At 41.0% G+C, this 21,576-nt stretch overlaps 1 protein-coding gene across 2 annotated transcripts in view; it reads right to left on the minus strand.

The window, feature by feature from the left end:
- CTTNBP2NL (CTTNBP2 N-terminal like) overlaps nucleotides 1-19,146 on the minus strand; it is a 49,170-nt gene extending 30,024 nt beyond the window's left edge. Inside the window, exons 1-3 of one of the 2 annotated variants that reach the window (XM_046003961.1) lie at nucleotides 19,089-19,146; nucleotides 6,778-6,895; nucleotides 3,778-3,885 (exon numbers count right to left, since the gene is read on the minus strand). In XM_046003961.1, the coding sequence (XP_045859917.1) occupies nucleotides 3,778-3,876 (99 nt within the window). In that variant the 5' untranslated portion in view covers nucleotides 3,877-3,885; nucleotides 6,778-6,895; nucleotides 19,089-19,146. Of the gene's footprint in view, nucleotides 1-3,777; nucleotides 3,886-6,777; nucleotides 6,896-9,468; nucleotides 9,566-19,088 lie in introns of those variants that run through there. The other variant, XM_046003972.1, reaches the window with a different exon arrangement.
- Nucleotides 19,147-21,576: the final 2,430 nt, after the last annotated feature.

Here is a 21,576-nt window from a genome sequence, read left to right on the forward strand (position 1 = left end):
TAAGAACAAACTGTAAAATTTAATAATTCACAACATCCACTCTGAAATCTTATGACAGTCTTTTATTTATTTATTTATTTTTGAAGATTTTATTTATTTATCTGACAGAGAGAGAGAGAGAGATCACAAGTAGGCAGAGAGGCAGGCAGAGAGGGAGGGAGGGAGCAGGCTCCCTGCTGAGCAGAGAGCCCGATTCGGGACTCAATCGGAGGACCCTAATATCATAACCTGAGCCGAAGGCAGAGGCTGAAGCCACTGAGCCACCCAGGGCCGCTATGGCAGTCTTTTAAAGCAATGCATTAAAAGCATTTTAAAGCAATAATGGCACGATCATTTCATCGGTTTGACAAGTCTTTATCTATAAGCCCTACGCTGGGTGCAGAAGATACAGTGATTAGCAAAATAGACACATTTGGTTTCTAAGGCTGAAAAGCAAAGAGAAAATAAGGTTGGCCTGGTTTTTCCATTAGAGGCAGCCATCCCCGCACCATCCCACCTCAGTTGTGAAGGGGTTGAGGCCCACAAGTTTCTGTAAAAGTCAACTGTAATATTTATATGGGGAACCGCCTCCCGGAGCCCCAGTGCCAACAGGGGTAGATCTTCAGCTGAGTGTCTTTAACACATGCTGCCAAACTACTGTAGTTTTCTAAAATCTGATTGCTGTTTATAATAATATTGCTCCTAGAAAATACTTTCTGGATTTTACAAGGAGTCATTGGTATGAGCCAAGCACTTCCTGGTGCAGCTTAGGCAGAGAACTCTTCAGGTTCTAAGCTGGTAACACCTATGGACAGGAGAGCCAGGTTCTCAGAAGAGAACCAAGAGAAAGAAATGAGAAAACAACAGGCAATAGGAGTGAGAATTAGGAACGAGCTCAAATTTCCCCCAATCCTTTTGTCTCTTCTCTTCATTGAGCAGAAAAATACAGGATAAGAAATGGGAGGGTGTCCTGGGTTTAATCAGTTTATGACTATTGGTAACAACGGGATGGAGTTATGAGAAACAGAACAGTTTCCACGGATGTACGGGGAAGGGAAGAAAATTCGCTAATAGTGACAAAAAGGGGAGGCCTGTGGAAGTGGCAGAAATGAGTCACCAGCCCGAGTGAACATTTATATGCAATGTACGTTGGCAGGGGAGTCATTAAAAAAGTAGGCACCACTGAGGGCACACTAGAGTCATCCATTCATAATATTAGCGACCACTGACTGTTCCTTGGATATGGGGAACATGGTATGAACTGAAAGAATCTATATAAAGGGTAAAAAATGGCTCCTATGCTGTTACAGGATCTGCAATGCCTGGCAAATTGCAATATTACACACAAATACTAGTTATTAATCATTTATTCTTATTACAGAGAAGGAAGCTGTGCTCCAGACAGATTGAATGATGTGACCAAAGTCATACAGTTCTACTTAGCAGTATGGGAGCAAAGACGCAGGCAATGAACTTTAACTTATATGACTAGGCATGTGTCAAAGCCATAAACATGTGATCTCCAGGGAGCCACGCAAATCCAAGACTGAAGCAAGCAGGGAAAGGAAGAACAGAAAACAGACTCCAGGGCGCCTGGGTGGCTCAGTGGGTTAAGCCGCTGCCTTCGGCTCAGGTCATGATCTCGGTGTCCTGGGATCGAGTCCCGCATCTGCTTCCCTCTGTCTCTCTCTGTCTGCCTCTCTATCTACTTGTGATCTCTTTCTGTTGAATAAATAAATAAAAAATCTTATAAAAAAAAAAAAAAGAAAACAGACTCCATCCCCACCCCCACCCCCGCATATAAGAAGGGAACTGCCTCACGCACTCTGGAGAACGAAACCACTGGAAATTACTTATCACATATGACAAAGCTACCACGGAAAACAAAACAAAACAAAAAACCCAACAGTCTTTAGTGATAAACTACCCTGAGGCATACTCATTAGACAGAAATGTCAGTCTTTTTCAGTCATTCTTGAAAAACACACTAGCATGAAACTTTAAGAGCACATAGAAATAACAGGTTTAGATTTAATTTTATCACAACTATAATTTTAAAGTAATCCAAGAAAAGACTACCCAGATAGGAGCAAATGAATAACACATTTACTCTGTATCAGTGCAGGAAGGGAAAAGGCTTTTTGTATGAACTCTTGAGTGGTTATTGTTGGCTACTTAGGAAATCACTGATTCTCTAAGTCTCCTTGAAATTTTCTAGAAAATTATCTTTGTCGCTATGAAAAAAATCTTCATGGGGCGCCTGGGGGACTCAGTGGGTTAAACTCTGCCTTCAGCTCAGGTCATGGTCTCAGGGTCCTAGGATAGAGCCATGCATTGGGCTCTCTGCTCACTGGGGAGCCCGCTTCTCCCCAACCCCCGCCCACCGCCCTGCCTGCCTCTCTGCCTACTTGTGATCTCTGTCTGTCAAATAAATAAATAAAATCTTTAAAAAAAAAAAATCTTCAACAATGGAGCTTCATATGAACACACATGAAATAAATATTAATGCGATATTTTAAAAAGTAGGTAATTTTGAAAACAAAACAAAACAAAACCAAAAAACCCAAAGTACTTCATAAACTTTTTACCAATGAGTCTTAAGATGTATATGGATATAACCTCTAATTAAAATGTGAGACTATAAACCTCTTCTTAGATCCTTAGACTTGGGTGAGTGCTCTGCAGGGACTACTCTCTCCAGCATGCTCAAGTCTCTCTTCTTTGGTCATTTCTCCTCCCTCTCTTCCTCCTGCTGCTCACACAGATACCCTTACTGTCTTTTCTTTGCATCTGCAAATCTGATCTCAGGACAGATTGGTAAACATCCTTACAATGGTATAAAGGGTTCATGAAACTTGAAAGGAGGTATACCCCTTACACTTTTTAAATTAGATTTTATTTTTTTAGAGCAGTTTTATTTTTTGTTTTATTTTTACTTATTATTATTTTTTAAAGTTTTAGTTTATTTATTTGACAGAGCACAACTAGGCAGAGAGGCAGGCAGAGAGAGAGAGAGGGGGAAGCAGGCTTCCCGCTGAGCAGAGAGCCTGATGTGGGGCTTGATCCCAGGATGCTGAGATCATGACCTGAGCCGAAGGCAGAGGCTCAACCCACTTAGCCAGTCAAGCACCCCTTACTTATCATTTTTAAGTAGGTTCCAAGCCCAGTGTGGGGCTTGAACTCATGACCCTGAGATCAAGATCTGAGCTGAGATCCAGAGCCGGACGCTTGACTGACTGAGCCACCCAGGCACCCCTATAGGAGCAGTTTTAGGCTCATGGAAAAACTGAGTGGAAAGTAGAGTTTCCACATATCTCATACCTGCCTCCCCCCTCACCCTTGTGTCTTAACAGATATCAAATACTAAAACAACAGTAAGCATTCTTTATCTGGGGTCTAGGGAATCCAGAGATGGTCTTCATGGAGTCCTTGATCGCCTAGATATTATATCCTGAATTTTGGTATATGGACATATATACATTTTTTAGGAAGCAAGTCTCATTGCATTCTGAAGCAGCTGGCATGCAAAAATGGTTAAGGCCTCTAGGCCAAAGAATGAAGTTCGAGGTCCAGACATGAGGTAGAGAGACTAAAGAACTATTTTGGGCTCAGAAAGGCTTTACCAGCATCCTTAAAAGTACACCACATAGGTAGCTGGCAGAGCAAGTATCAATATGTACACCCAGACCTTGAACTTCAGCAGGGGCTACAGAAATACCCAGGTTAAAGAAATTTCAACCCATGAAATGACTTTCAAAACATACGATGACATCTTTTTTTTTTTTTGGTTTAACACACCTTTAAAGCCTCTATCACGAGGTCCCTTGCTTCAAGCTCTCCTTCAAGAATACTGAATAATGTTAGGAGTTCAGGCTTGCTGAGTTTTTCCAGATTCATCCTGAAAGCCTAAAACAAAGACAATGATCAGACAATCTCCAGAAGACTGAGTGAGTTTGATATTACTAAAGAAAAAAATAAAGTGAGTCAGACAAGAACAACAATTATAGTAAAAAATAGTTTAAGATGGCAAACTGTACAATTAAGTAGAAAAAATAAGAGCCTCTGATGTTAATCATAAACTGAGCAGTAAGGGAAAATAAAATTCACCTTAATTACGGATTTCATCACTATTCGCGAAGATCAATTTTTCATCATTTTTCCTCCAGGCATATTTACGAACATCCTGGGAGGTCTCAGAAAGAGTTAGTCATGAGTTTTGTTTCTAGAAGCACAGGTAAAATTCTGTTACCATGAACACTATTTCACCAGAAAATCATGAGATCATGAAAAGACTTCCCAGTTTTAGAGAACCAAATTCCTAAACTGTTTATAAAACAGTCTGACATCCCTCTGAAGTTGGATGAAACAAAACTTGGGCAAGGACAATGGCTGGTGGCAGTACGGGAGACGATTCTTTTTAAACCATCTACTTTCACGTGATAGGTATTCTCTCTGAAAGTAGAGTTTAAAGGAAAAACACCTACCATGGTATTTATATTTCATATAGTAAAATAAGACCTCAATGCAACCATCATACAAATATACTTTCAAATAATTTCTTAAAATATATCCTCCTTATTAAACATCTTAATTGGACAGATTACTACAAACTGAATTTATCTGACTCAGCAAGTTCGCGTTTCCAAGAAGTCTTATATCTTCTGAAATATGTTAAATGGCAAACTGCATAGCACAGACTCAATCCTTTCTGCAAGATTAATTTCTCAAAAATCACAGAGACAGAAGTTAGACTGCTACACAATTTTCCAAGGATCTTCTGACCAGTGGGTATGGAGAGATACATTTTGTAACTTCCGAGGCTGAGCACATAATACTTTCCTTCTCCCTCTTTTTACTTCCAAATTGTCACTCTCATATAGTTTCCTTTAAAGTGAATTACAACATGACTAGTTCACACACCCTCCAGTACTTCCCAACTCTTATGAGCACATTAAAATTTAGGAGGCAGACAAAAGAGTCATTGATTCCTTCCAGAGCTACCGCCTCTCAGTGAGGGAGAGCATGTAGGGAAGGCCTACTTCACTGTTAGATTGTGTTCCAAGACATGCCATACGAATCTTTTGCCACGTGGCAAAATATGTTCCATCTAACTTCAGTTTTAACTGCTAACTTTCTAACTACCGAGTTTCAGCAGCTGGTTAAGTGATCCTCGCTTTGAGATTAGAGAAGACCTCTCACATCAGGTATTTTAAAAATAACTAAAACAACAAACACCCAACCACATAAACCTAATAAAGCCACACACTTAATTTAAGATGGGAATTTAAGACGCTAATTTAAGACGCTGGAAAGAGCGTCTGGCTTTGCAGTCAGATAGATGCCAGGTCTGTATAAACCTTAGCTGTGTGATTTGGGGCAAGTTTTCTGATTCTCAGTTTTCTTATCTGTGAAAAGGGGATGATGATATCATACTCATAGGGCTGTTGTGAAGACTGGGTTAATAAATGTTAATAAATTCCTGATACAAGCTGAACAATGATCTGATTATTAATAACTAGTATCCGCTCTCATTTTCCACAAGAATTCTAAGAAAGGCATTATCAAAATTGGGGGCAGCAAAGATCAATGACCTCAGAAATACCTTCAAGCTGCCCTTTTGAGATTTGGAAACACAAGTGAAGAGGGGTGATAACATCCTGGAGTGAAGAATGGTGAGGAATTCAAGCCACCAGTTGAGTCACACTGGTTTCGTGGATGAAACCCTTCCCCCTCTTCCTGACGGTCTCATGGTTCAATCTCGCAGAGATTAAAAAGCAGAGGAAAAATCCTATCATTTTATGCCCATTCCCTTCCCTCCCATGATGTTAAGCAGAATAATAGGCACTTGGAAATGTACTCTGTAAACACCAGCTACCCTGAGGAAATAAACAGGATGCAGAAACACCAAAATAATAATGGTAGTGTTCACACGTATTCTCCTTTTTTTCCTTTAGTATCTTTGTAGTCCTTCAAAACTCTTATTTAGAGATCTAAAACTGGGGCTGAAGGAAGCAGCGCCTGGTGAGGAAAGCTTAACAGACCGGGAGCGAAGTGTGCAGAATTTCAGTCTAGGCTCTGTCACTGAGCAGCTCTATGGCCGTGAGGACAAAAGTTACCCAGTTGCTCCAGCTCGGAGTTTCCTCACAGGTAAAATCAGACAGACTAGATCATCTCTAAAGTCCTTCTCGTTTCCATTCCAAACTTTCATGTAAAAATTCAGAACTAATTGTTAGAGAATCCAATGAAATAAGAATAAAGTGAATATACAATAAACTAAAACAGCACCTAAATCAAAGTCTTGGATCTATTGTGATAAATATACATCCTCATAAAAGAGGAAAATTGAAACAATCTTCAAAGTCACTTAACTATTAAGGCTAGGCAAGAAAAAATTCCAATCTTTTCCAATGGCATAAAGCACTATAATCTTGTTATCTGCATTTGTAAATCGCTTTGCCACACAAATCTTAGTATCTGGAACAATCTGCTAATATGTACCCACTCATCCAGCTGAGTGTCTATGTAAGGTAAATACAATACAAATATGACACAGGAGGAAAAAAAGGGTCACAGCTCTGTAACTGAAAAACCAATAGGTCTGTTTTCATGTACTCTTATAGCCTTTCTTTGGAAATACTAAAATTCAGCAGTTCTTTGTTGTTCTTTATATTTGAATCCAGTCTTAAATTTGCAATAAATTTAATATAAATGAAAGACCGTAAAACCACATCATGTTTTAGGGGGATAGCGATATTCCTGGGAGTGGGGGTAAAGGTGGGGGGTAGGGATGATACTGACCTGATAAGTGACACTTTCTGCCTCGAGGATAAATTCTTAAGGTCGTCTTCAGTTAAAATTTGGGAAAATCGACAAATATATTTAAAATGCCATCAGCATGGTGGAAGAGTGTCCGATGCTGCAAAATAATAAGAAATTTATTTCTATGTTACTATACCATAAATGATTTCATAAACCCCATGAATGTCAACTATCATTACAACTGATAAGGCCTGACAGGTGTGGGTTGACACAGACAAGAAAGAAAACAGCCACTTCTTCAAGTCAAAGCTGAGTAATAAAGCAAAAATACCATGCATCTGACTTCCTTTTTGCAATTACAGTTAGGGAAGGTGAGGGCTTTCAAAACCTTTTTTACTTTAAGATGTGCACTGCCATTTCAAGGACTAACTTATGAATGTCCTAGAAGAGAAGTGACTTTGTCTCCCTGAATTGACAAAAGCCTATTTGCTTAAATCACCATGACTGATGCACAATACACTCGGATGGGAAAATTACATAATTACAACCGAACTTTTCAAACTGCTGAATTTTTTAAGGTACTCTCTTATACCCTCACCTTCTGCCAGGCAATGAACAGACAAATCAACCTGTCACCAACTGAACTTTGTCTGTAAGGCTAATTCCTCACCCTAGCTCCTACTTTTCCCCATTTCCCCCCCAAATATTCAGTGTTGAATTACATGCAAATTCTGGTTTATATTTTCCTAACAGTATATCAGACCCTGCAAACTTTTTAAAAAATGATAGGCTTTAAATTTTATGAGGAAACACAACTTTTGTCCTGTACTTTAAGGCACCAACTCTTACACTTGACTCCCATTCTTGCCTAATATATAAATGATGTGGCCCAAGATACTTGGAAAAAAGCTGTTGCTAATTCCATATTAATTGTCAGAAGTAAGAGTGCCAGATTTTTGGTGCGTCATAGTCTACAGACTCATTCTCTATTTGCTTTCTGAATGAGCTGTTACTTGTCACTGTCATGATCCATTAAGTAACTCTGAAAGACAAGATCATTTCAACCAGATGCTCAGTTCATTCCTTCCATTTGAAAGTCTCCAAGACACAACTTTCCTTAGAGTTTAGAGGCAGATATGTCTGTTCAAGGCATGCCACAGTCTATAAATCTGAAATAAAAACCACTCGTAGACAAGTTGTCTGAATACATTATCACACACTGTGGCACAGCTAACTGTAGCTATAGTAAGCTTTACAGTTTTCTCAATTAAAAAATAAATATATATAAGAAAAGAGACAGGGCATCTGGGTGGCTCAGTGGGTTAAGCCTCTGCCTTCAGCTCAGGTCATGATCTCAGGGTCCTGGGATTGAGTCCCCAGTCGGGCTCTCTGCTCAGCAGGGAGGGAGCCTGCTTCCCTTCCTCTCTCTCTGCCTGCCTCTCTGCCTATTGTGATTTCTCTCTCTCTGTGTCAAATAAATAAAATCTTAAAAAAAAGATAAATTATACATATTTTGCTACCTGGGGAAAAATAAACCTATTTATGGGATAGGTATGAAACTTATTTTTAGGTTATCAATAAATCATTTTAAACATCAGTTTGCCCAGCACACCATTCGTCTATTCATAGGCTACTTTCCAGCAAGCCAGGACCAACAGTCAGGAGTGTGTGAGTCTTCAACACAAACTTTTATGTGCCAACAGTCACAAGAGTGGAGGCTATCAAGAAGGGTGCCCTCACCACTCCCTGACCCTCCTCAGTGGCAGTGCTGATTTTGCCATGGAGGTATGTTGCTGTGGCTTGGGTTCTGTTCATTTTATTCTGACCTTTTCCCTTCTCTGGATAATACCCAAGCTCCATTTGTTCTGGTTCTGGTTGCTCTTTTTCGTTCTTGAGGAAGCCCCAGGTTTTGCTCTGGAACTTTGAATTCATTCTGCAGGAGAGCAGGAGTTGCTGCCTTTTTTTAACCACAGAGACACTGGTTGGCAGAAAAAGAAACACCCTAGGTTTCTATAGCTATGTAAGCAGGAGGGCAGGGCAGGGTGGAGCGCAAGTACATGTTTGTATATCTAGTATCTGGGTGTGTGTATGTCTTTATGTGGAACAGTAGGCTTGATTTCTAAATAGTAGGTAGAATGGGGCATGAAAGAGGGAAAGCACATTTTTGGTAAGTCTTAGGTACTTCTGGACATAGAAACACCTTAAAAAAATCTACACAGATCTTTTTTTTTTTTCCTCTTTTAAGTCAACTTGGCTAGTATAAAAAACAAATCAGTTGTTTTACCCAGAAAATCACACTTGCAAACTGCATAAAAATCACTTCTTTAATATATACTGAGACATCAAATTTAAAAAAACTTATACTGGGGCTGCAACTGACTGGGATTCAGGCCATTTAGTAAGTTTTTAGTATTAGCAATAAGACAGAAAGCAAATTTGCTCCAACTATGTGAGGATTTTCATATACATATCAGCTAAGGCAACATATGGGAGGCCAATTAATTCTTAAAATTCAGAGTCAACACTGACATACAAAATGGGTGTTTTTGAGAGCTTTCCACTAGATAATGTAATTCCTTAAAAACCCAGAATATACGAAACTTAAAAAATAAAATAAACATGTCACATTTATAAATACTAAATCTAAATATGGACAAAAATGCACTGCTATTTTTAAAAATGTATCCAAAGCAACCTACTATCTGGGGGTGGAAGGCGTTGACACATTACCTTGACTATCTCAGAAAGATTCGTTTCCCCACCCTCTGGCACTTCTAGTTTTTCGGAAGGGTTATTTATGCATTTGGGGGTAAGAGAGTGACAACCTTCCAAACTGTACTTCTCATTCCACTTTTGGCATTTTAGGATTAGTCTAGGGAAGAAAAACATGTCAAAATACTGTCAGAAAATAATTTTCTGACCAAGAAAGCAGATCTTTTGTACGTTTACTAAAGAGAGTTGTTTTTGCTATTATTATTTACAAAGGTTCTAAAACCAAGGTATAAAAACAAATATCATTTTATTGAATTCTACAATACTAAGCAATATAAACTTTACTACAAATGTCAAATCAATCTTTCAGTTGAAGATAAAAGATATTACTGGACTATTTGGATCCTTATGTGTCTATGTGTTATAATAAGTGTTTGGACTAGGGGTGTCTGGATGGCTCAGTCAGTTAAGTTCCAACTCCTGATTTCTGCGCAAGTCATGATCTCAGGGTTGTGAGATCAAGCCCTGCATTGGGCTCCACACTGAGTCTGGAGCCTGCTTAAGATTCTCCCTTTCCCTCGGCTCCCACCCCCTGCTCTCTCTTTCTCAGGAAAAAAAAAAAAAACAAAACCAACTGTTTGGGCTAAATTGGATGCCTGCCCCCATTCATATATTCAAGTCTTGATCCCCAACACCTCAGAATATAATGCATTTGGAGACAGGGTCTTTAAAGAGGGAATTAAGTTAAAATGCGGTTATTAGGTAGGCCCTAATCTACTATGGCTGGTAGCCTTATAAGAGGGGAAACCTGGATACAAACAAGCGACAGGGAAACCATGTGAAGACACAGGGGGAAGAGGGTCATCTACCAGTCAGAGAGACCTCAGAAGAAACCAATCCTGCTGACATATTTCCGATTTCTAGCCTACAGGATTTCGAGAAAATAAATTTCTGTTGTTTAAGCCACCCGGTCTGCCTTGTTATGGCAGTCTAAGCAAATGAATACAACATGTTAACCATTTACTACTTTATAGACTTAGAGCAACTAGATCTGAGCCTTCCCATTACCAGGAGAGTGCTATAACATTTCTCAGAATGCCCTGCTTTGTCTTACTGCTACCAGTTTGTTTTTTCAACCACACTATAGATAGTATTATACAAAGCAGAATGGTCTCAAAACAGTTTTGAAGATTATAAATTTCACGACCCTGAAATGTAATATGAATAATACACTTAGAAAGAAACTGCAACAGTGCTAAGGGATCGAGATGCTTGTCTATCGATAGTCAATACAGACTTTGAAGTAGGCCTCAAGAAACCAGTTCTGCAATGAAGCTAATTAACGTCGACATTTAAAATACTTTATTCGAACATACTCTATTCACGGCAGATTCTAGGATGCCAAATTTTCTGGATTTATGCTTAGTGCAGAAATGAATAATGATATAATTGAGACTATCAATGTTAATCACCATCACCTCAGAGTTTTATAGCAGAGTTTTCCAAGAAGCATTCAAGCAGGAATAGTTATAACAAAAAAGACATTTATCGAGCTAAATAAAAACAAAACAAAAAAGATAAACATTAATGTGTTCCAGGCAGTGTTCCAAGTACCTGCCATGAATTAATTCAATCCCCACAACAACCTTAGATGACAGATGACAACCACCATCACAACCCCATCTTACAGACTAGAAAAGTGAGGTACAGAGGCTAAATAACTTGCTTGAAGTCTCCGATATAGTATGCGGCAGAAATGGGATTTGAGCCTAAGTAATTTGATTCCAGTAGCTTCCTTAACCACTGCACCTTGGTAACCATCGGTCACATCTGATCTTCTCATTTTACCAGCTTTATGAAATATATGGTAGAAAAACCTCTCTAAAACGTGATCCACAAATCTGGAAGGGACCTCAGCAATAATGTCATTTGACACTCTTCATTTTACAGATGAAAACTGAGGCCAGGGTTGTTCAGTGAATTCCTGAAGATTACAGTTAAATAGTAAAACTAGGTCTAACACTTATGTCTTCTATAGATCCAGTCTAATCCACTTTCTGGGACACCATGATGGATATCAGATTTTTGTTTTGTTTCGCTCTGTTTGAAGACTCCTGCATCTCTGGTCTACCTCTTTCTGTGTGTGAATATCCATCTACTTCTCTCACTATGTGTGTATGTGTATATGTCTGTTTCTCTCATTGTTTCTCTTATTTGTTGCCAATAAGATTTATAGGAGTATTGAGGAAAACAAGGAAGTGGCCTCATGCCCATAAACAAATATTCAAACATCTCTCCCCCAAAATGAGGACATGGAGCACAACGCTATTAAAAACAGGTCTGTCTACCTGGATATCTGTTTACACCCTTTCAAGTATTCTCATCTGAGACAAGGCCAAACCAGAAGAACTACATTAGTTAAGCTACTGGAATGTGTGTTAACGAAAATGAATAATAGATTTTACATTAATATTTTTCATTAAAAATGTCTTTTAGCATTAGAAAAATACCAGAAGTATGAACCACTAAGTATATGCCGGTTGACTTTATTTAGCTAAATGAAATTATAACAAGATTCATTGACATATACATCTCTCTATATCATCTATCTGCCTATCATTCCCCTAAACTTCTGTATTTCTGAAATAATGCCACCATGAGTTGTAAAATACTACAACAAAGAAAAAAAATAACATATAGATTGATTTTCTTTCCAGTAAAATGATTCATGGTCCACAATTCTAGGAACAGCCTGAAATACAAAAACCCTTCAAATGTCAATGTAGAAGGAATTTGTTGACTCCATCAGGATTCCAAACTGGGAAGAAATAGAACATACATGCAAGCCATAAAACAGTCAAGGTATCTGTATTGTAGCTATGCTCATAACCTGACTCTCCTAGAACTGCAAAAAATTCCACAATAAATATAGTGTGTTTTACCTTTTAAATTTTGTCTTCCTTTTTAAATGAATTTTTTTTTTTAGAGAGAGAGAGCGCGAGAGAGTGAGCATGACTACACAGAAGTAGGGGGAGGCAGGATGGGGCAGGGAGAGGAAGAGAGAGAATCAACGTGGGGCCCAACTCGAGGTTAGATCTCAGGACCCTGAGATCATGACCCGAGCTGAAATCAAGAGTCGGAAACTTAACCGATGGAGCCACCCAGGCACCCCTTAATTTTTGTATTCTAAATCAGATCACGGATTTAAAAAATAAAAGTTTAACAATTTGCTATCAGCTGAAAATACCGACGATGGCTCTAGCAATTGTTTTTGCTCCAAGGTTCCTCAGGGACAGTAATGCTCCTGAGAGGTGGTATGTTGCAGCAAAAAGCTGTGTGGGCTTTGGAGTAGGACAGACCTAGGTTTGCATCCTGGCTCTGCTATTTCATCAGTCCTCGATCCACTTAACCTCTGAGTTTTCAGTTCTTCATTTATAAAATGGGCAAATACCAACTACTTTAACAGGATATCAACCAGTTAAAATGAGTGGCTGGTCAGTTCTCATCCCTGGAGCACATACGCGGCTTCATTAGCAAAGATAATGAAATTTTACTTTTCCTATGAGCTGCCATTTTCTATCATTCATGTGTCTAATTTAGAAATCAAAACAAGTTTACTCCTTCTGACTTGGTGGGTTGATCTGCTCCAGGAAGAAGATGGCCTGGCCAGTTTCTGGGAAGGTCACAGCTCAGGAATATGCTCAGCATTTGTTCAGGCCAATGGTTATCTCCATACTTGGGAAAAGAAAAGGACATCCTTCTGCCTACACTAGCTTTTTGTGACTTTAGGGCACAGGTGAAAAGCATGACTTCATTTCCACAGAATTTTTTACAGCTTTTAATCAAGTCACAATTTTTTTTTCAAGTCACAATTTTAACTTAATGCCTGAGAAACTGATTTTCTAAACATAACATGGCTATTTTTTATATTATGTTAAATGCATAGTGGATATGTATCTATATTTATAACCCAGGAGCAATTATGGCCTTCTTTTGTATCAGTTCTTCTGTTTTCATATCTGTCTTCTAAGACCTCTCTCCTTGACAAACTCAAGTTGATTAAACTTAGCACCTAGCAGTGTGGTTCAAAGGGGTTTTTTAAAGTATGCTGGTTGGAAAGAAATGTACAGCCCTGAATTACAGCCAGCAAGACTGGGCTTTATCTTCTAGGAAATGAGAAGCCACTAAACATTTTTAATCAGGTAAATTTCACAACAGAAGCATACTTTTAGGAAGGGAAAGAGCTGATTTGACTGAAAAATTGGAAGCAGAAAAAGTAGTTAAGAGAAAACTTCAACAGTGCAGGTATGAGGCGAAAATGTGTGAAGCAGGATGGCAGCAGTCAGGGTGGAAGAGAAATGATGAATGCAGGAGACTTCGTGCAGAATTTACCGTAACTTGGTACTGGTTCCATTCCATGACACAGGAGGCGAAATAATCCCAGATTGGCTGAACTTAGAGACTGATTGACTAGAATGATGATGCCATTAACAGAAACAGGGATGTTAGAAAAGGACCTGGTTTTAGGGGAAAATGGTCACTGATGTGAGACATGCTGAATGAGAAGTCATCAGACTCCCAAGAAGAATGAAATGTGTTAAGAGTCAGTTAGTGTAGGGAAGACTAAAGGTTTAGAAGTGGAGAAGTCTTCATGGGTAGAGCCTTTTAAGAAAATTCCTTCTGTGCCTTCAATTTAAGAACAAGAGGCAACAGGAAGGAGCTGATACATGGGATGAGACCTGATCATTTTTGTATCCTCAACTATTAAATCACTTAAGAACCAGATTTGGGGACGCCTGGGTGGCTCAGTTGGTTGGGCGGCTGCCTTCGGCTCAGGTCATGATCCCAGGGTTCTGGGATTGAGTGTCGCATGGGGCTCCTTGCTCCGCAGGGAGTCTGCTTCTCTCGCTGCCTCTGCCTGCCTCTCTGCCTGCTTGTGTGTACTCTCTCTCTCTGGCAAATAAATTAAAAAAAAAAAAAAAAAAGAACCAGATTTGTTCTGTCCTTATTCCTGTACCATCCGCTGCAACAGAAAGATCTGGCTGGCAGAAACTGAGAGATGGGGCACCCCTTCCCCTACACCTCCCCAAAGCAAAATTAGTGCTTCTCTCTTTTTCCTGTAACCTGCCAGTCACTTATCCTTTTTCCTTTTTCTTTTGTAACTTACAGTTCTTACTTCTTGTTAAAACAATTCCTCCCTGCTTGCTTCTCCCTGCAGTACTTCTTCCCTGGCTCTCACCAGTCTAGGATGGCAAACCTACAGTACTCTTTAGTCTTGCCCTGCCTAGCAGCTGTGTACAAAGGACCCAAGCAGATGCTCTCAAGGCTCAAGGTCAGAAGTTTTTTTGATCTGTAAACCCCATCATCCTGTGCTCTCCTATTTTCTTTTCTAGTTTTTATTGAACTCAGTAACAATTAAGGATAACATTCTTTGTGGCTCCACAAGTCAGAAAGGCTTCCTTTAGCAGCAAGGATACATTTAGATGGGAAACTCTGGCTTTGGACCTGAAATACAGAGTTTGGAAATACTTGGCAGGGAGGAACCATATTACTGCATTCTTTACTTCAATGCCTGCTTGTAGTCCTGTTTTCCTCAACCCACACACCCCTGTCCTCAACTCCCCCCACCTCCACTCTTAACTCCAGTCTATCGTTTCTTCTCACCTGTTCCCATCATCACTCCTTATTTTGGGGGCAGATGGGGGAGCTGTCTTCAAAAGGCAAAAACCACTTTTGATCAAAATTACTACTGAAAATCCTTAAATCTAACAGAAGGTGCAACCCTGTACTGTCATCCCCATGTCCACAAAACCAATTATAGGACACTGAGGATGGAGGTGGTACTTAAGATGGTAGCGTTTGGAGTGTAGCAACTGACAAGTCAGAGAAGATACCAGATGGTTGAATCCCTTGCCTTTCTTTTTCTCAGGCCAAAAAATTCAAGAAAGATAATTTGCATGACAAAATTAGGAAATACACACTCTATGAGGCGGATATACATACTCCCTTAAAAATCCTTGTATCAGATGTCTGAGATCATGATGTATAGAAGCTTTGTTTCCTCAACTTAGGAATCTTAGCTATATACTAAAATATTTAAAAGCAACCAAATGATAACTAAAATCATATACTGATTCTTCACTTTTGTTAAAATGCCAAAGGAGTAAAAGAATATTTAATACTAAATTCTGTAATTCACATGCAAAGTGCTAGTAAGGACAGCAATAATACCTACCAATACTGTATGCTTCCTACATGCCAGAGACCTCACTCTGTGATTTATGTATACATTAGTTCACGTAAACCTTTAAAAAAAAAAAAAAAAACCCACTCTAAAAATGACTTCTATGTCACAGCTGAGCAAAACGGGATGTGGTGAGATAGAAAACTGCCCTTGCCTGGGGCACACTTTGTAAAAGAGCAGCAGAGCTGGGATTTGAACCCAGGTTTGCCTTTAGAGCTTCTACTGTCAACTCCCACACTCTATAGCTTCAAAACAAATAAGCCATTTTGTCATTGAAATGCAACTTACAAGATGTGATTTTTAGTTATTAGCAGCAAACATGTAGGAAATAAGAAAAAAAGGGCCTTCAGAAACAGTCTGACAAGTCATTCCTGGGGTCAACCACCAGAGACTGGACATACTTCCTCTAGAAATAAATCTCTACTTCTCATATCATGCCACCAGATGCCAGTTCAATGGCAACCCCTCGAAACATGGGTGTCCTACACTCAAAAAAGCCAAGAATTCCAATCCTGTTCTGCAAATAAACTGGTAGCATTGCAAACCTGATTCTGCCAAGACACATCCATTATAGACCCAAGTGCACTGGGCCCACCATATCAGTCCGCATGATTCCATTCAGGGACCCAATTCTATTTGTGTCCCTGTTCATGTATTTAGTGCTAGTTCAGAAAAGCACAAAACCGACTAAAAATCCACTTGAAAAAAAAATCCCAAAGTAGATGAGTAACTTGTCCAAATCAAACACTCGGAAACCATTCTTAAAAACCAGCAATCAAAAAAAACAAACAAAAAAAAAACCAGCAATCAGTTCCTAGTGTGCTCTCCTAAATTCACCTCATTCCACTCAGGTCAGAGTCTCAGAGAAATAAAATTCCAAAATGACTAGCAGTGATTACATCAGTAAGTCTGTTTCAGATTTCATTATAGCAAAATTATATATATATAAAAACAGCAGATATTTTCTTATAGAAAATTCAATATTTTAGAGTCACTTAAGATATTGGAGTTTCCTAAGACATCAGGTAGGGAAAATAATGTTAAATTGCAGCAAAAACAAACAGACTAAACTAAGTTGTGTCATATCCTATCAGCAATTTATCTTTCTAGTCTACCCTAAGGTGACAACTTCAAACTAAGTTCAACAAACACCTGTCCCAGGAACTGGGAAACACACAATGATTAAAAAAGAATTACTACTACCTGCTCTCAACGAATTTGTAATTAAGTGACATAGAGTAGATATATACATAAAATTTCTCCACATACAATGCTTCTCCTCATCTAATATGACCAAATAGTTGTTGAAAAAGTCAGAGCAAAGATTTCCAACACCCAAACGTGTATCAGACAGGTCCTGCTTGTTGTGCCAAATAATCAAAGAGCATTACTTGCTTTTTCCTCTCTGCTCATTAAGGCTCTGGCAATCATCACTGCTTTGGTTCTTAGTCTCTTACCTCAGTTCTTAGTCTCTTACCTCAGTTTATTTTCTGTTCTCTGCTCATGTAATAAGATATATCTTTTTGGGATTTCCTGTTCTGCTTTTAGTTTTTTTCTGCTGCGTTTGCCGGGGGCCCATGTCTTACCCTCTCCTGTCACAGTTAAGTTTTGTGTTTGCTGGGGAGACCTACCACACTTTCTTTGTGCTTTTTTATTGGAGGTCTGGAAACAATCACTGAACAGATCTGTGAGCACCAAGAGTGGCTCTGAAAACTTCAAAGCTAACTACTCAAAAATAATAAACTTCAGGAAGTCTACCTTCAGAAAGTCTAATCAGGAAGGTAAGAGATGGCCATTATAACTGCCCACCATGATTTCAACTCTGCATTTCATGGCTGTTAGCCTGGCTACAGATAACAGTAGTAAGAGAAACTTGAAAGCACAAGAAACAATATTAAAAAATATGGCAAATTTTAATACATGGAAGTGCTACCCATAGATGATTACTGGGGATTCAATATCATTAATAACAGCCCCAAATCATCACTATTTTGCACCTGCTGAAATGAAGGTCAACTTGACAAAGCCTTTATGAGCACAATACAGAGACACTTCTTGGTGGTTACAGGTCCATGAATAGCTGGAGCTGACCTTGCTTTTTATTTATCCTTATCTCTGAGATTTAAACCTGGCTCTTATTTCTCATCCCTTAAATTCTGGCAGGTAATACCACTGTTACAAAACCAGTTAATAACATCATGTGTGTTTCAGTTTCCTCTGGAAGGAAAAATCAGCCATAAAAAATGGGCTACAGAGTAACCAAAGGCCACAGAGGGGATTAATGATAAACCTAGATGGCTGAACCTGAATTTTTTTCAAACACTTCCTGTCTTTTGATTCAACAGCACTATACCTTCAAGGTTAACTGCAGTCTCCCTCAGCAACCCACCAGCCCACCCTAGACTGGGAGATACTCAGTCCTAATCTAATGCTCTTTGTATACTTATCTACACTGTTTTACTTGAAAACCTGCTATTATTCACTAGCAGTTCAACAATACACACTGCATTCTACCCACGTGAGGCCAACTCTGCAGATAACCAACACACCCACCTATCTGTGAAACATAAAAGGATGGTTTTTCCACAAGTTCCCTAGGCAGAAATGGGGTAGAAAGCCAAAATGAAACGCAACTCAAACCTGAAAAAGCCTTAGAAGTTGGGTTCTCCCTCAAGGGGCAGAGATTGGAGGGATAGTACAAAGGGTGAAGGGGGAGCGGGGAGTTAGTATTTCTCGTTCCTCCAGAATCTAAAACAGTCCCGAAGCAGGTGAGCTCTGGGCCCGCGCCACCTTACCCCAGGGAACAGAGGATCCGAGGGGCTTCAAGAGGAAGCCTGAGTATCAGAGCGTGGGGGAGGGGAAGAACTGAAGTGGGGGAAGGCCGCTTCTTCTGTGGAGCTGGCTGTCTAGGTCGGGTCTTGATTTCTGCCTCACCCATCTTTTTTGGAAAATACTGATTTTTATCTTACGGGTGAAACTAGCTCTGGTCCCACTCCGGCGAGCAGGGACAAGTGTAGGGAGGGATGTCTGACTTCCCGGGGGTACAGAATGGGGGTGGGGGCGGCAGCCTAGAGAATGGGAACCTGTGCGCCCTCCCCAAGGTTGAGGCGCCGGGCGACCGGGACCCTTAAACGAGGGGTGTCAGGAGGGAAGCCCCTTATACGGAGCTGGGATAGACGGGGGACAATAAGTAGTTGCGAGGACCCTCGGAGGATGAGGAGCCGCCTCCTCGGGGAATACCGGGAGGCGGAGGAGACGGCCCCGCCCCCTCAGGGGATGGACGCAAGTGGCAGTTGGGACGGCGGTGGGAGGACACCGGTGGTCCTACCCTCGCTTTTCTCTCGAGAACCCGGCCTCCCAGCCACCGCCAAGCCCCAGCCCTGGCGGCTCCTACCTTTTCCCGGCGCTCCGGGCTCTGCTCCCCGCCGCCTCCGCCACCCGCTCCCATCCACAGCCTCCTGAGGCCCCGCCCCCCAACCGCCAGGCGGGAGCAATGGCATTCACCAGGGCCAATCGCCACCTCGCTTCCTCAGCACCGGCACCAATCCGCGCCGGCTGGAGGAGGGGCTTCTCCAAAGTCATTTAGGCTCCTCCCGGGGCCCCAAGATCCCTTTTGTTTGGGGAGAGCCGGGCTGGGATTGAGCTCGCGTCACTTCCTGGAGGAAGCGAGCTCTTCCAGCCGCGGCTCCGGGGTCGGCTCGCGCCCCTCCCGGCTCGGCTTCTGCAACTTTCCACTTTGTATGCGGTTTCTGGGCAGTACGGTGCCGAGTGTTTCGTGCTTTACCCTGCTAGTCTGGGAGGCTTAGGAATGGCGGACTTTGGGAGCTCAGGTTGATTGGGCACATTAACGTTTCATTCTATCCAAAATGTTAATAAATGAAATGCCCTTTGGCGTCTGCTTTAGAATTAGTTGTCGCAAACCTGGTAACGTGTCTTTCCTGCTTTCTCTTTCTCTTGGACCAGCTTGTGGGTGTGGTGCTAGAAGCAAGAGAGTAAAGATGATAAACCCGGAGACACCCCCACGTCCCCGCCCCGCCCCGGCCTTCTCTTTTCCCATTACATTTGGAAGGGAAGTACTAGCACTGGAGCTCCTGGCGCGGGGACACCGGGTAGCACCAGGGAGGGCAAAACCCAGTCCCACCTACCTTCCAGGCAAAAGTCGAGTGATTGCAAATTAGTCTGTCAATATGCGTGTCCGATGAGGGGATATTTTTGTGTTCTTGGCCTTATTATATTGTGGGGCAATGGCGTTTGCAGTGAAGCTGGAACAAAGGGCAATGTAGAAGATGCAAGAAATGTCTGTCCCTTCTTGTGAACACAGGAATGCAGATCTTGCTGTTAGCAGCAAGCCCTCCCAGGACCATCCCTATCCCAGGAAAGGGATGCATCCCTATCAGAGGTTAAGGTTTCTGGGTTCCTTTCCTATAGACTGCTCTCCAGGTCACCAAATCTATTTAGGTGATTAAAATAATAATAATTGGGGCGCCTGGGTGGCTCAGTGGGTTAAAGCCTCTGCCTTTGGCTCAGGTCATGATCTCGGGGTCCTGGGATCGAGCCCCATATCAGGCTCTCTGCTCAGCGGGGAGCCTGCTTCTCCCTCTCTCTCTCTGCCTGCCTCTCTGCCTACTTGTGGTCTCTGTCTGTAAATAAATAAATAAATAAAAATAATAATAACCACATTATTTTTAAATACAATATAATAAATATGTATGATACAATTAAAATTTATAATGGCTAAATAATGTATTGCCTTTAATATATTATTCTTAATCATAACAATTATTAAGCAAGATAGTACTAGGGGCATAGTATTGATCTAGGAAGATATGTCATCACTGTGGCGGGCACTTTCATATGCTATCTTACTTAATCTCTGCTATTATATGATAAATCTGTCCTCACTTGTAAGATAGACATCATCTTGCCCATTTTACAGATGAGAAGATAGCAATGAAAAGAACTCAAATAACTAAGGGCACAGAGCTAGTAAATAGTAAAGAAAGAACTTCCAACGAGGTTGTATGACTCTAAACCTGTGCCATATTCTGCTTACTGCACATGGACTCTCACAAGAAGTACCGGTCCACAGAATGGGCCTGGGAGAGTATATATAAAACCAGAATCAGAGCCAGAAAAAGGCTCCATGCCTGCCTACTTGGCTTGAGAGAGTCATCCCTATTTAAGGACAGCAAGACTGTACTGAGGTGCTCAGCAGCAGGCCAAGTGCTTTTGAAGTAATGACATAGGAAATTCATGCCGTGTGTTCAAGAGAGCAGACAATCCGAAAGGCAGGATGAAGGCCAGTCACATAGTAAGTGTTCAGTGAACACTGACCTGACTTGAAACAGAATGTCTGAAATGGTTAAAAACACAGAGTGGGAAGTGCTGGAATAGGCCCACAAATGTGAAAAATCCCATTTCCTCCTCCTCCCTTTCGTCCTGCCTCTTCATTTGCAATGAGGGAAGTGCCTCATTGCGCGACAATGAGGCAGATGTGGGAGAACAGGCTATTTTCTGCTAGCTTCTGAGTCACCCTAAGAGTTGTCCTAGTGAATCAGCTCCTCCCTCCTCCCCCTCCTTTCCTTTGTAGCTGCTAACCCACTACCACCCATTCTCCTCCCAGCCTGGTTTACTTCCTTGATGGTAATCAGCAGCTCTCCTGACTTCCTGGCTCCCTCTGCCCAGTCCTGAGTGAGTGTGGGAAGATCTCCAAGAATGACATCATCTCTGTCTGGGAGGAATCAGAGTCCTAAGGGTGTTCAGATTGCTTTCCTTTTAATTCATCACCTCTGGAGGTAGTGAACAGGCAGGCTTTGTAAAGCCCATGGTGACCTTTAGGCTGCAGTGTGAGACAGTTCTGAAGTTTTGTGATTCTTCGATAT

This window comes from Meles meles, chromosome 1, assembly GCF_922984935.1.
Source record: "Meles meles chromosome 1, mMelMel3.1 paternal haplotype, whole genome shotgun sequence".
NCBI lineage: Eukaryota > Metazoa > Chordata > Mammalia > Carnivora > Mustelidae > Meles > Meles meles.